The 13945-nt window shown below is 39.8% G+C and overlaps 1 protein-coding gene across 1 annotated transcript in view; it reads left to right on the top strand.

The window, feature by feature from the left end:
• The window catches only part of Chsy (Chondroitin sulfate synthase), a 78809-nt gene that overhangs the window by 54609 nt on the left and 10255 nt on the right, over nucleotides 1-13945 (top strand). Inside the window, exon 2 of the mRNA XM_073082332.1 lies at nucleotides 12404-12544. Coding sequence (XP_072938433.1) covers nucleotides 12404-12544 — 141 coding nt within the window. The remainder of the gene's footprint in view (nucleotides 1-12403; nucleotides 12545-13945) is intronic.

The raw sequence follows: 13945 nt of genomic DNA, 5'->3' as shown, positions 1-13945 counted from the left end.
AAAAAAAGGTGTAAAAAGAGCTCTCCTTCAAAGCTTGTCCTTCAGAAATGCGTAACTGTGCTTTAAACCCTGAATTTCGAGGTGAAAATCCAAAATACATTCCATCTGTAATTAATTAGCGTAATCTCATTCTGAGAGACATACGTACCTAATTACTGATAGTGCTATCGTTCAAAATCATTATCATTAAATGATATTCAAACAATAGGTAGAGTACACCTTCAAGTGCTCTACTTGTTCCCGGCGCATGGTATTGTCCACATGGTAATCGGTTACTATAATCCATAGATATCTATCGATTCTTATAACTATAACCATTTCTATCATATCTTGGGGCGCTTCCTCATTCTGTAATATAATCCGAGATTGGATTTTAGCATTACTTTAATATATTGCCTCAATGACTAACGAGAACTTGCTTGTAATATAAAAAAAACTAAAATTTGATGTTAAACAAATCAGATTATATTTTGGCAAAGGGAGATCTCCCGCCGGGCTAAATGATCATGCCCAGGGAGCGGCCGCGCTCCGACAGTTCACCTTTTAAAAACCATCATAGTTCAAGAAAGTTTTATTTCCTCCTTAAAATAGTAAAATATTCCGTCATACACAGTCGAACAAACTTAAAACCTTATAAATTTTTCGCTTATCCAATCTTAAAATTTAGATTAAAATAATATTATTTTAAGAGATGGTAGTAACCCCCCAGTTCGAAGTTTATATACATGCAAGATGTTGAGAAAACTTCGATAGCGTGATTCAGAATACTCGTGGCGCCATCTCTTGACGAGTAGCGGGAAGTTGCCACAGCTCATGGATGGATGTCATGGATCACATCTGAAATGTTACAAATTGTATTATTACGCAGTATAGTGCTATGTAGTGTCGTGGTCGAATCTCCTTATGTGACGCTTGAACTTGGATTTCTATAGATATAACAGTTCTATTTCTATTGTTGTAATTAATATTTTTTAATGATTTGCTACTTATATCTTATTGCACAATTATTGTATGCCCACCTGTGGCGGGAATATGTAGGACTCAAAATATGTTTGTACCATGCACCATGTACCCATGTTCCACAATAAATTTGATTTGATTTGATTTGATTTGAAGGAAAATGTGTCTAGTTAATGAACGCCCTCAACCAATTGGTAACCCAGTGATAACACTGATAACGCGATCGGTTTACATATCAATTATTTCTACACAGCGTTATTCAATTATTCTGTTTTGTTACAAATATTAATTTATACGAGCAAACAAGCTTGCATTATGATGAGTCGTTCCAGCCGCCCATGTTCTATAGTGAACTCCGGATAAGACTAGATTTCTACCTTAAGTCAGACATAGATGCGTTGCGTTGCCTCGAATAAATATGTACACTTACCACAGCCTTCAAGCTAGAACTTAGCAGCGCTTAACACTAGTGGCGCCTCTGGAGTCGAATCACAAAGGGTTCTAGTATCAGAGCCGGATTAACCTTAAGGCAGAGTAGGCAATTGCCTAGGGGCCCAGGATCGACATGGGCCCACTGCAGTCCGCAAAAAAAGTTTTATGGATCGAAAATGATAATCAACAATACTGTTCTTTTTTTTCAACGCATGTAACACTTTATACATACAGAATCATCTAGTCTTCTAGTATCTAATATTAGAACTAATATAATCCTTCGGAATGCAGCTGGACTTCATTCACGTTGGGGAACTCCCCGATTTGTTAGGTGCGTTTTGTAAGCTTCCATAGCGTGATAATAATTTGTAAAGTAATAATTCCGAAGCTTTCGAAATATAGAATAATGGGGGTGCTCCGTGTTTGAAGACTTACGATTTTCTACTTAAGAAGACTTACGATAAAAAATTCCGAACGCAGCGAGTAGGCGCCGCTGAATGTATTTTTCAAGTATACATAGAAAACACTTAGACTTAGGGCGGAATCAAACGTACGCGTATTCTACGCGTGAGGTGCGCGGGTTACTCTGTAGTCTGTACTAACACGAGCCAACCCATGAGCGCGTTGAGCACGCATAGAGCCTGAGTATGTCCGAACCCGCCCTTAGGACGTCATCCGTGCCTATATCGGGATTTGTATTCAGGAATGTAAGTAGAAGGCAAAACAATACATCACATGATTTAGTCAGTCCGAGTAGGTAAAGAAAAGGGGCCCGAAAATTGTATTGCCTATAGGCCCATACAGGGTTAATCCGGTTCTGTCTAGTATCTTCATAGCAAAGAATTGTAGAAGAAATAACTGTCATTCAGCCAAAGTATTAAGACCTGTATTTTAGTGAAAAGTGACGATGTAGTTATCATTTTCTAAGAGATATTGTGTCATTATTATATTTACGCTGAAAACTGTATATCCTCATAATTATTAAGTGATAAACAATTTCCTCGAACGCTTAATCGCGTTTCTCTGAACATTACAGTGATATGATTTCGGTACCCATAAACGATAACTATTATAGAATACTTTTTTTTTTCAAATGGTACCCGACGACGTGGGAGCGACGCCGAGTTATGTAGGATTTTTAATGCACTAAAACCCCCCCGGTGGCCGTCCTCAGCGCTTGTTGGAGAACTCCGGGATCTCCAACAGAATACAACCGGAGTCCTCCAAGCGCGATGCCCGGATCGGGCTCTGCCCTGGGGGAGCGTTCGCTCCTCCCACAACATCTGGTGATTACGACGGTATGCGACCACACATACCGCCATCCTTCTCGGGATAGCGTACTGGACGGTTTGAGCTCCCACTCTTGCCGCCCGCAACCCAGGAAGCCCCCTTTTAGTCGCCTCTTACGACAGGCAGGGTATACCGTAGCCCTATTCTAGTCCCGGAACAATATAGAATATCTACCTAATGTTACAGAATGTACGCAAGATCTCATGTATGTATGGCGTTTTATTTTGACATAAGTGTAAATAACGTTTGTTTATTTTCCCCCAATTTAAACATATTGATGAAAATGATACGTACTTGCAAAATATGTTCATTTTATATTAGTATTTCACATTGATTATCATCGGTAAACGTTTAGCTATGCCCATCATGCTGCAAAGGCGACGGAATGATAGACTTCACACAACTTTGAACTATTTTTAAAGCAAAGTATTAAAATAATTTCGAAATCAGAAGTGCCTGTCTAAATTTCGACCACCAGCGTGAGAGGCTGAATTTTGAACCAATCGACTATCACTTTTATAATACAGAAGAAGCAAACAAGCACGCAGTCCATATGATGGTAAGTGGCTAAGCATCAGTTATTAACCCCAGATAAAGTTACAGTCCTACTTGAGGTCGGTCACAAATGCGTGTTACCCCTGAGGGCTACATTGGAAGGCCTCGGGTAAATATGTCTCCCTTACCACACACTTCTGTTAGTATTTATCAAGTGATCAATTATATGCGCACAATAGAATAAAAAATAATACCAGTAGCATCCGTTATATGGGCGGCATTATGAGGAAAACATAAACCATATTTAATTCCTATCATAATTTATATTAAACATTTATCTTTTATGGACACTATCAAGCCAGATATCCTTGACAAATATCTAATCAAATACTTGAATTAACGTGTACGTATTAATGACGTCGATCTAGCTATATCTTTGGAAAGATATTTGAAGAATACAATTTGTAGGAGAATTGAGAGATTTATTCGTTTGCGATTTAGCATATCCATGTTGCAGAAATAGTATTTTACTAGTCGCTATTGTACCGATTTCTTAATGCTTCATTTAGAGATTCGCGAATGATAATTAATCGGCTGAGTAACTTGCCGAAAAATGATAAGTATCTGAGTAAATATTGCGCACGATTATAGGCGCGTAATACTTCGATTCTCACTGAAAAGTCGACATCCTGCAAAGAGCATTGTGGCAAGTTGCGAGTAAGTTATTTACATACTTGGCAAGTATCTCAACCTGACATAATGAGTCTATTATAAGTTTTGTCGTATAATGCTGGTTTTTGCGCTTTTGAAAATGCATAAAAAACAAATTAAAAAAAAATTGCGCGGAACCCTACAACTGGGCGGTGGTTTCAATCAGCGCCTCTAGCGTATGGGAAATACTTGGGTACTGGACTGGAAATGTATGGGCAAATACGTAAACAAATACAAAAACAGTAGTTTTTGTAAAAAAGTAAAACCTCATACTAAGGGTACAGTAGTGGGCAATGCTTAACAAAACTAACAAATGGATATACACCACATATTTGTACTTACACCGTATGTACACAATACTTGATGAAAACGTATAGTAGGTCGATCTAAGAAGTAAACTTTCGCAAGTCGATTTCACATTACTTAGGTCATCTAACCGGTCTAGGTGGGCGACTACCTGTGTCTTTACTGCAGATATCTGCAGGGTGACCATTATAGATGGATCTCTTATAGCTGGGTGTAATCAGACTTCTTGAGTTAAGGTTTTGACAAGGAATATTTTCTCTCTTCTAGGAAATAGGTACTAGTTTTTTATTGATAATATCCATAGATTAGTATAATCTCGGTAAATTTAGAATCTTTTCTGTCATTTACAGATATCTGAAATTAGGCCTCAACTCAATATAACGATTCGCGATTATGAATAATCTTGGTGAGGCCTTTAGTGGTTCGCATACTTCGACATAGGAGGCGCCAACGCCACGCCATACCTAATAACAGCAGTATTTAGGGCCGATGGTTTGTAGGGTGTTTCCAACTTGCTCTTCAGCGGTAGCAACGCTTCCGTGGCCGACTTCGGGTAGGACTCGGGTAGGAAGTGCTTTTGACCTTACCTCTCAAATCTTAATATAACAACCGATGTATTTGTTTTTGTAAGCTATGATCACATACATTCGTATATTACAGTTATTTTATTTTACAGAAAGTTTTCGGGTGCCAAAATTCTATTTACCACAGATGAGTCGTACACAGAGAGTTCAATTATTTTCTTGTATTTATTAAATCATCCAATGATAATTATTATACTGTTTAAATACAGTATAATTAATATTCATATAGTCGCTGCCGTTATTTGGACAACTTCAATCATATTTTATCTTAAAATCCGTCAGGCCGTTTGAGCTGCAGGACGTGCCAATGTCTGAGACATATGATAAACGATCGAAAAATATAACCCTCCGTATAATATGGTATGAGTATAGTAGGAGAGAAAGTAGCAAAATAGTGCATAGTAGTGCATTTCGATGTCTCTGAAAGTAAACAGTCTATACCAATCAGCTGAAGCTTGCAGATATATTTGCACACAATGTGCAGAGGCGTGTTGCAAAAACCAGTCTCGACATTTACCCGTCTTTGGGTCACCGAGGTGGATTCGCTCTCCGTGGGGATTGTTTTGCTAAATTTCGCAATTTTCGTGCTAGATATATTGTTGCAGTTTGAGCCATAGGTTATTATTGAAATGTCTAGATTTGATCCCTAACTAGGCAGCCAATTAATGAATGAAATGTGTCTACTGTGGATTTCTTTATTACATCTATCGAAGGACTAAGTTCGAACATTTTGTTTAAGTTTTTCGCCCTCACCACATCCTTCAATCTAGAACACAGCTGCGCATAATAATGATGTTGTAAGGCAGAAATAGAAGTGCACTTAGTACCTTAGTAATTAGTATCTTTGGAGTCGAACCGTGAAGAGTTCTACCATCTTCTTCCTTTCCAAACTTTTGTTTATTCATTATATCTAAATCGTGTAAGTTTTAATAGTTAATGTTTGCACACTTTTAGGTTAAAATATAGAAAAGGTGTTACATCCGAAATTATGAAACACAGGTTCGTCTTAAAATAAACGCCGAATATCGATTGACACAGAACAAATAATAAATGGGCTCACGAAACTCACGTATTTTAATGTTTATCTACGAATAAAATCTACGTAAATGTACTAGAAAGTACACAACAATGCAATACATTAGCAATCTAAATATAAAGATAATCACAAGGTTAAATCTACGTATTTCCTGCTAATTATGTTTGTCTGTCAGTGAACGGCAATCAATCGATGAACATGCCCGATAAACGATAGTCGGGCTTCTTTAATGTGGCTAAAATAAATGTACCCGTAATAAATAACGCCCGAGTACATTATGTGCGTGCGTAGACGCATTGTAAACGGGGTCGCACATTGTTGAGTGTTTCATTTTTGGGACAATTGGAAATAAATTTGATTTAAATAATTTTCTTGGTTAAGATTTGTGTGATAACCTTAGATTAACTATTTTTGTAATTGATTAAGAGTAGGCGTAAGTTCGGCATATCGAATAGACGACGGCATAAGGCGAAAGAATTTGAAAGACTTTTAACGACATCATTACCAGTGCGTTAGTTCAAATTAATTTAGTACGACAATAGGTAGAGTTCTAGTATCTGTAGATATAATTTACATACTAAAAATATATTTTGTTGACATCAATTTGAGAAGTTTTAGCAGGAACAGTGCCGTAACTCGTATTTTAACATTATAATCATCAGATTATAATTATCAGATTTTGAAGGTGGTAGAACCCTTTGTGGTTCGACTCCGGCGGCACCACCGCCACACCTATTTCTACCTAATAACAGCAGTGTTAGGCGCTGCTGTGTTCCGGTTTGAAGGGTGTGGTAAGGGAGATAGACTTTTCCGAGGCGTTCCAGCTTAGTCCTCAGGGGTAGCGGCGCATCTGTGGCCGACCTCAGGTAGGAATATCTAATCCTATCTGGGGTTGATTACAGATGTCCATGGGCGGCAGTAGCCACTTACCATCAGGTGGACTGCATGCTCGTCTGCTTCTCTCATATTATAAAAAAAAAAAGATTCCAAACTATATATTTTTTTAAGCTGAGCATATTGAGTAACTTGCCAATAAATTAAGTATAAGATTAAAAAATAAAGTACAGTTTAATTAGATTATAAATAAAACAGTAGCATTTTTTGGACATACTTTAACCTAAAAACAGTAACTATAATTAATGCAGCAGCAGTAAGCACATAAAAGTAACCTAAATAACAAGTAAGTATCATCTTTTGAAAATATGAAAGTAGACAGTGTGCGTTCCACCTGCAGGAAATAGGCCAGCCTATTGACTGCCCACTGAGCACTACGGAACAGATTTGTAAACAGCTATTTTTCAGACATGGTGTGAAACACTGACGCCCGTGGGAGTAACCTTAGGACTTGTTTCACGGCCGCCGATAAAATATTATTTACTTAAACAAATCACCAATTATTATTTTTTAATCATAATCATAATCATAATTCTTTATTGCATAAATATGGTTTTACACAGAATGTTGTACAATTTATGAAGTTCAAACATATTTCACCGGGTAAGGTATGCAATTTTAGGTTATAGATTTGGTACTATCAATGAATTTAAATACAATCTTGAGTAGCAATCAATTAAATTAATTTTATTAAAAAAGTGGAAGATTGAAGCTGGCGATTTTAAATTAGAATATTAGCTGATAATTTGTCGAAGAGATATCATATTGTCACTAGAAAGGGGCCACTTTGCGTTAGGCTTTTAACCTTTCTAGTGACACTATGTATTAGAAATTATTACTCGTTTTTAAGGTTCCGTACCCAAAGGGTAAAAACGGAACCCTATTACTAAGACTTCGCTGTCTGTGCGTCTGTCCGCCTGTCACAGGGCTATATCTCCGGAAGTATAATAGATAGACACATGAAATTTTTACAGGGGATGTATAATGGTGGCCGCTATAACAACAAATACTAAAATAAAATAAAGTTACTCCATACAACAAAATGGTATTTTTCGGCATTTTTTGATCTAACTGATAAACCCTACGAGGAAGACGGTTGAAATTTTTATTAAGGTACACGCTTAAATATGCAAAGTCTATTAATCTGTATTTGACTAAGGTGGTGGACTACGGCTTAATCCCTTATAATTTTGAGAGGATATCCTTGCCCGACTTTTCGATAGAAATGTTAAAGTTAAATGAGGATGATAATCACGATCTTTTCTGGTGATTCGAACAGACTTTAATTGAATGATGATAGGCGAATTAACGGTGACCTCGACTCATCGAGTTACGTGATTATATTATCTCGTTTAAAGGGAATTTAGTCTGAGGGGCACCTAACATATTTCGTCTGTAAGTTGTCTGGTAGATATTTAGCTCACAGTGAATTACTAACACGACAAGTCACAAATCTTACGTTGTTACTTCCTGGAAGTTGCGAAATCTTATAACTCAACCAGTAGATTGAGTGGAATTACGAGTTACAGAACGATTAACTTGTTTGGTGGTTAAATAGCCCGCCGTTGTTAAACCTATCATTCTTTGTTTACCAATGATCGACTTTTGACAATTACTTCATGCTTACAGAAATCCTAAATTACGTAATTTTGAGAATTCGTAGAAGACTTTTCTATTTGACTTTTACATTTTTTTGTTTTATAGAACATTAGAAAGCTCGCTCTAAATTTAAGATCTTAGTAAAAAATACTATATTCTCGCAAATAAATGATTTGATTTGACAAATTTAGTAGTTTTAAGAGTTGTGTGTATGTAGAAAATTAATCCATCATATTAGATTTTTTATCGCGTATAGTTACTCGTTGGGAGTAGAAGGTTATTTATTAATAGAAATATATTGACGCCTCGTATTGGTTAGTAGGTTGGGATGTTTGTGGCACAAAATTTGAGATGATATTTATATTGTTCTACACCACTTAACTATACATCGATTGTCAATATTTTTTTTTTTTTTTTTTTTTTTTTTTTTTATATTTGAACCTGACGATAAAGCAGACGTGCTACCTGATGGAAAGTAGTCAACGTCGCCTATGGACATTTGCAACACCAGAGGAGTCGCCAATGCATCGCCGGCTTTGAAGGAGAGCTCTTTTTGCACCTTTTTTGAAGAGCCCCATGTCATAGCGCTCCGGGAATACCTCAGAAGGAAGTTCATTCCACATTTTGCACGTCCGTGGCAAGAACGTCCGCGCAAATCGAACCGTGGAGGACCGCCACGAGTCCAGTTGGTGTGGATGGAACTTCATCCTTCGGCGAGTGGTGCGATGGAGGAACGGTGATGTAGGCACCAGGTCAAATAGTTCCTGGGAACACTCACCATTGTAAAGCCGGTAGAACACGCAGAGGGAACCTATGTCCCTCCGTAAACTTAAAGGTTCTAGCCGATCGGAAATCCTCGGATCGTTGACGATTCGTACTGCGCGTTTCTGTACGGAGTCAAGTGGGTTAAGTTGGTATTGGGGTGCTCCTGCCCAGAGATGCGAGCAGTACTCCATGTGGGGTCTCACTTGCGTCTTATAAAGCAGAAGGAGTTGCCCCGCAGTGAAGTACCGCTTCGCTCTGTTCAGAACGCCCAGCTTCCTTGATGCCAACTTCGCCTTAACGTCCAAATGACCCCGGTATTGCACATCACACGATATGTCAACTCCTAGGATCCCTATACTTTTATCAATGGTGAGTGGAATTCCCTGGAACCGTGGCGCTATGACGAATGGGGTTTTTTTAGCGGTGAACGCGCAGACTTGCGTCTTCGTGGGGTTGAACTCAACAAGGTTAAGTCGACCCCATGTCGAGACCTGCTCCAGAGAGTTCTCGATTTCAGACACAAGTCGGATTCTGCTTTCCTCCACGAGAGTCCGAGAGGTGTTTGCACGGCCTGTGTACACAGCATCTCCCGTACTATCATCCGCATAGCAATGAATGCTGCTAGATTTTTGCAACATGTCATTGATATGCAGAATGAATAGCGTGGGAGAGAGGACAGAGCCCTGGGGCACGCCAGCATTAACAGGCTTCGTGTCTGAGCAGCACCCGTCAACTACGACTTTGATTTGCCGCTCAGACAGAAAACTGGCTGTCCATGTGCACAACCTCTCGGGAAGACCGTAAGATGGAAGCTTCGCGAGAAGGGCCCTATGCCAGACCCGGTCAAAGGCCTTTGCGATATCCAGGCTAACCGCCAACGCCTCACCATTACTCTCAACGGCTTGCGCCCATCGGTGTGTGAGGTACACCAGAAGATCACCAGCTGAACGGCCCTTGCGGAAACCATATTGGTGATCGCTGATCAGCTGGCGATCCTCGAGGTACCTCAGAAGCTGGGTATTAACCACACGCTCCATTACCTTTGAGAGCAAGGAGGTTATCGCAATAGGCCTGTAATTAGCCGGGTCACTGCGGTCACCCTTTTTAGGAATCGGGTGAACGAGGGCTACCTTCCACGAAGACGGTACTTCACCTGTGGTATAGGAAAGCGAGAATAAACGCGTTAAGATGGGAGTCAACTCGGGAGCACACGTCCTCAGCACCACTGCGGGGATTTCGTCCGGCCCACTCGACTTCTTGACATCAAGGGACAATAGAGCTCGCCTGACAGCTTTCTGCGTAAAGCGTATATCAGGCATAGAACCCTCACACCGCGGGATGGTAGGCGGTGTGGCCCCCTTGTCATCAAGAGTCGAGTTTGAGGCAAAGAGGTTGCCCAGAAGATCGGCTTTCCCCTTTGCCGTGTGGGCCAGAGAATCGTCTGATTTCCGCAGGGGCGGTAGTGAGGAGTGACAGAAATTACCCACGACAGCTTTGGCCAGCGACCAGAAGGCTCGACTCCCGGAGGGGTAACCAAGTAGTCGCTCGCCAATTCTGCCAATGTGCCTAGACTTCGCCTTGGCCATATACTTCTTTACTGAACGGGAGGCAGCGTTAAGTGCGGTTCGTAACTCGGGGGTCTTCGGATCCTTGCACGCGTGTGCTGATGCCCAGGCTTGGTAGGCCTCTTGCTTATGACGTGAAGCCTTAGCGCAAGGCCCATCAAACCAGGGCTGACTCCGCCCACCGACGGACACGACAGAGTTTGGAATGAAGCATTCCATACCCTGCCGTATGACGTCGGCCACAGAGTCAGCGCACGTGCTAGGATCACCCGAGACGAAGCATAGCTGCCTCCACGGGTACGAGGCCAGGAATTCCCGGAGCCCGTCCCAATCTGCTGACCTGTAGTGCCAAACTTGTCGCTTCCCCGGTGGTCGAGCCCCCGTGGGACGCGACAAGGGCACAGAAGAACTTACCAAGCAATGGTCAGAAGATCCAAGAGGAGCCTTGACCATCACTTGGTAGTCATCAGGATAGTTGGTTAACAGAAGATCCAGCAAAGACGCAGTATGGGTCTCAATATCAGGTACCCTAGTATGACCGGGTACGACCTGGGAGAGCCCATATGCTAAGGAGAAGTCATACGCAGTTCTTCCGGCGAAGTCCGTGATTCGGGAGCCTAGCCATTCAATATGGTGGGCATTGAAGTCACCCAGAATGACCAACTCCGCCGAAGGGCACTGCTGCAGCATTTTGTCAGTCCCCCACTGGACGTGCTCGAATAGTCGAGTTGTCTCAACATCTCCGCTGTAGGACCTATAAAGGCACGCGTAGACGCGGGTCTGCCCCCCAATATCCACGCGCACCCACAACAAGGATAGGTCCTTGTCTTCGAGGCAGAAATCTTTACGAACTTGAGATTCTCTTTAAAATAATTTGATCATCGAAAATAAGAATATAGATCATAGAAAATAAGTAAAAAATAAGTACATTACCTTATAAATACCTATATGAAATTTTGCCGTTCCCTCAAATTTGTCGCGATCAGTCCGCTGCCCGCGGGCTGACGTGTCCCCATATATTACATATTATGACTTATGGTATTGAAGCGCATTAACACGGAAATATTAAAACAATAAAGATATATTACGTCACTTATCAAACCTTTTTCCATTAATGGCACCGCTCTTTAGTATTTTTAATCTGTGTTAATCGGTACAATCGTATAGGACGCGATATGAGTTACTAATTAAATTTATAGATTAAAATGTCCAGTTCAAAATAGTTCATTACCGATAACTTTTCCGTTAATTAAATTAAATCAATACATGTTGTTATCGACGGCTTCTGTGTAAAATTAGATCTAATCAAAATAATAAACAGTTCAATCCGTCATCGGTCGTTCAGTTTTATGATATTTATCTGCAATACGATTGTTAATTTAAAAATCTTATCGATCATCTTCTATAGCAACAAACAAAATAAATCTGTAATAATCTGGGAATAGTAGTAATAAAATACTGTAGTATTTGTAGTAAACATTTCGTTAATTATATTTGTCTCTTATTTTTTTAATTTCTAAACATAAAAAAATAACAATTGTGTATTTTAATGGTGAAACTGAAACCTTCAAGCTTAAAAATTGTTTGAAGTAAATGCAAGTCAATTCATTCAGTTGTATTTTCTTCATATAAATGAAAATATTTTTTTAACGCATTTAAGGCGAACAACATTGTCTGGAGACTTCAATTTAAGAATCATGCTCTTGCCTGCTATATATTGTTCAATATAATTATTATTTTATTGTTAACAAATCATTATCTTCCAGATGCAAACGATCCTACACCACAACGGCAGCGGCGCGGCGGCGTACACCGGCCGCCTGAAGAAGCGGGAGGTGCACCGCGCCATCACACTGCATCCGGTTAAAGACCATCGCCAGATGTACCGGCTCCATAGCTATTTCAAGGTAATGTGATGTTTTTTGAAGCATATTCTCAGTTATTTTTTGGGCTCTCCGATCATTTTTAAGATTTAAATATCTTATTAACTACCTAACTAAGAATTTTCGTCACCTCTGGACACGTAACTTAATTCCATATCCTATAATAACACTCAACAATTAGATGTGCTAAGAGGTCTTTCATAGATGTACATATTACATTGGAGGCTAAGTTTCCGCCATTCAGTTTTTATCAAAATCGGCCTCGTAATTCCTTTCAGCATTTTCGCTAATCCTTATAGTTTCGGATTTGGCCCTGAAGGCCGCATATGATACATAAAATAGCAGCACTTTTTTAAAATAGGTACTGCGGTAGTGCTTTTTAAGTGTAAAAGCGGTAACCACTAAGATACCCCGCCAATATTCATATAACATTTCTAGACTGGTCCATTTGCATCCATTATTTATACGGAGATAAGATGATCCGTCACAAGTGACCTATGTAATTAGTTTGATCTGATCTCTGCCCTTAGGATATACTGTAATTGTGTGTTGTTGTTTATCTTATGACAATACTCATTTGAATTGTTTCATTGACTTTGAGGTTATTCGATATGCCTGTTTTAGGATTAAAATCTTACTTAATCGTCAACACCTTTTTATACATTAGACAATTATTGTCAAATTTGTTTTGTCAAAGTTGTCAGACGCAAGCTGCACGTAAGTCTTTAAGTCCCACTGCTGGGCATGGCTCGCTGCCCACAAAAGGGCTTAGCTACACAGTTTGGTGAAGGAAGGTAGGGGGTACCAGTCGTGTTCAAATCGACTGTAAGGCATCCAATAAGGCTTTACAGCTGCTATGAAACGCATTCCAAGGGCACACCCTTACGTGCCAGCTAAATCATATAAATGATAAATACGCTTCATTATAACCAGTGGTCATCCATCCAACTGGTGACCGCATTCAACATTGCGTACAAACGTACAAAAGCTTACAAGCCGTAGGTCGCTTCATTGATGTAAATGTAATTGACGGAACTTTAGAAATTATTTGTTAATTGTTCTCTATCAAGCTGAAGTTGGTACAGAAGCCTTACAGAACCTTTGAAAGTTGAAGCTAGAAGTAGAAGATATGTACGTGAAAATAGGTCCGTATCGATCAGTGATGTCTGACGAATCAGGCATGTCGTTCTGACCTGCTGAGGGTCCGGATTCGATCCCTGGCGAAATAGACACGTAATTAGGTTAAGAAACGAATTTAAATTTGGTCCTGTAATTTGTACTTTGTATAACAGTCTTTAAGGGTCCGATCTACGACAAGGTGAATATATTTACCACAGACAAAGGTATACACCGGTTATAAATGAATAATTGACGGAACTTTCCGGGTTCGACGCCTGGCGTGATAAACATAAAAAATGATTTTGG

Source organism: Epargyreus clarus, unplaced genomic scaffold (assembly GCF_041222505.1).
Source record: "Epargyreus clarus isolate Ecla_fem2 unplaced genomic scaffold, WU_Ecla_fem_2.2 ptg000017l, whole genome shotgun sequence".
Taxonomy (NCBI): Eukaryota; Metazoa; Arthropoda; class Insecta; order Lepidoptera; family Hesperiidae; genus Epargyreus; species Epargyreus clarus.
Note: the sequence above shows the minus strand (reverse complement) of the source record. Positions and strands in the feature narration are given on the sequence as shown.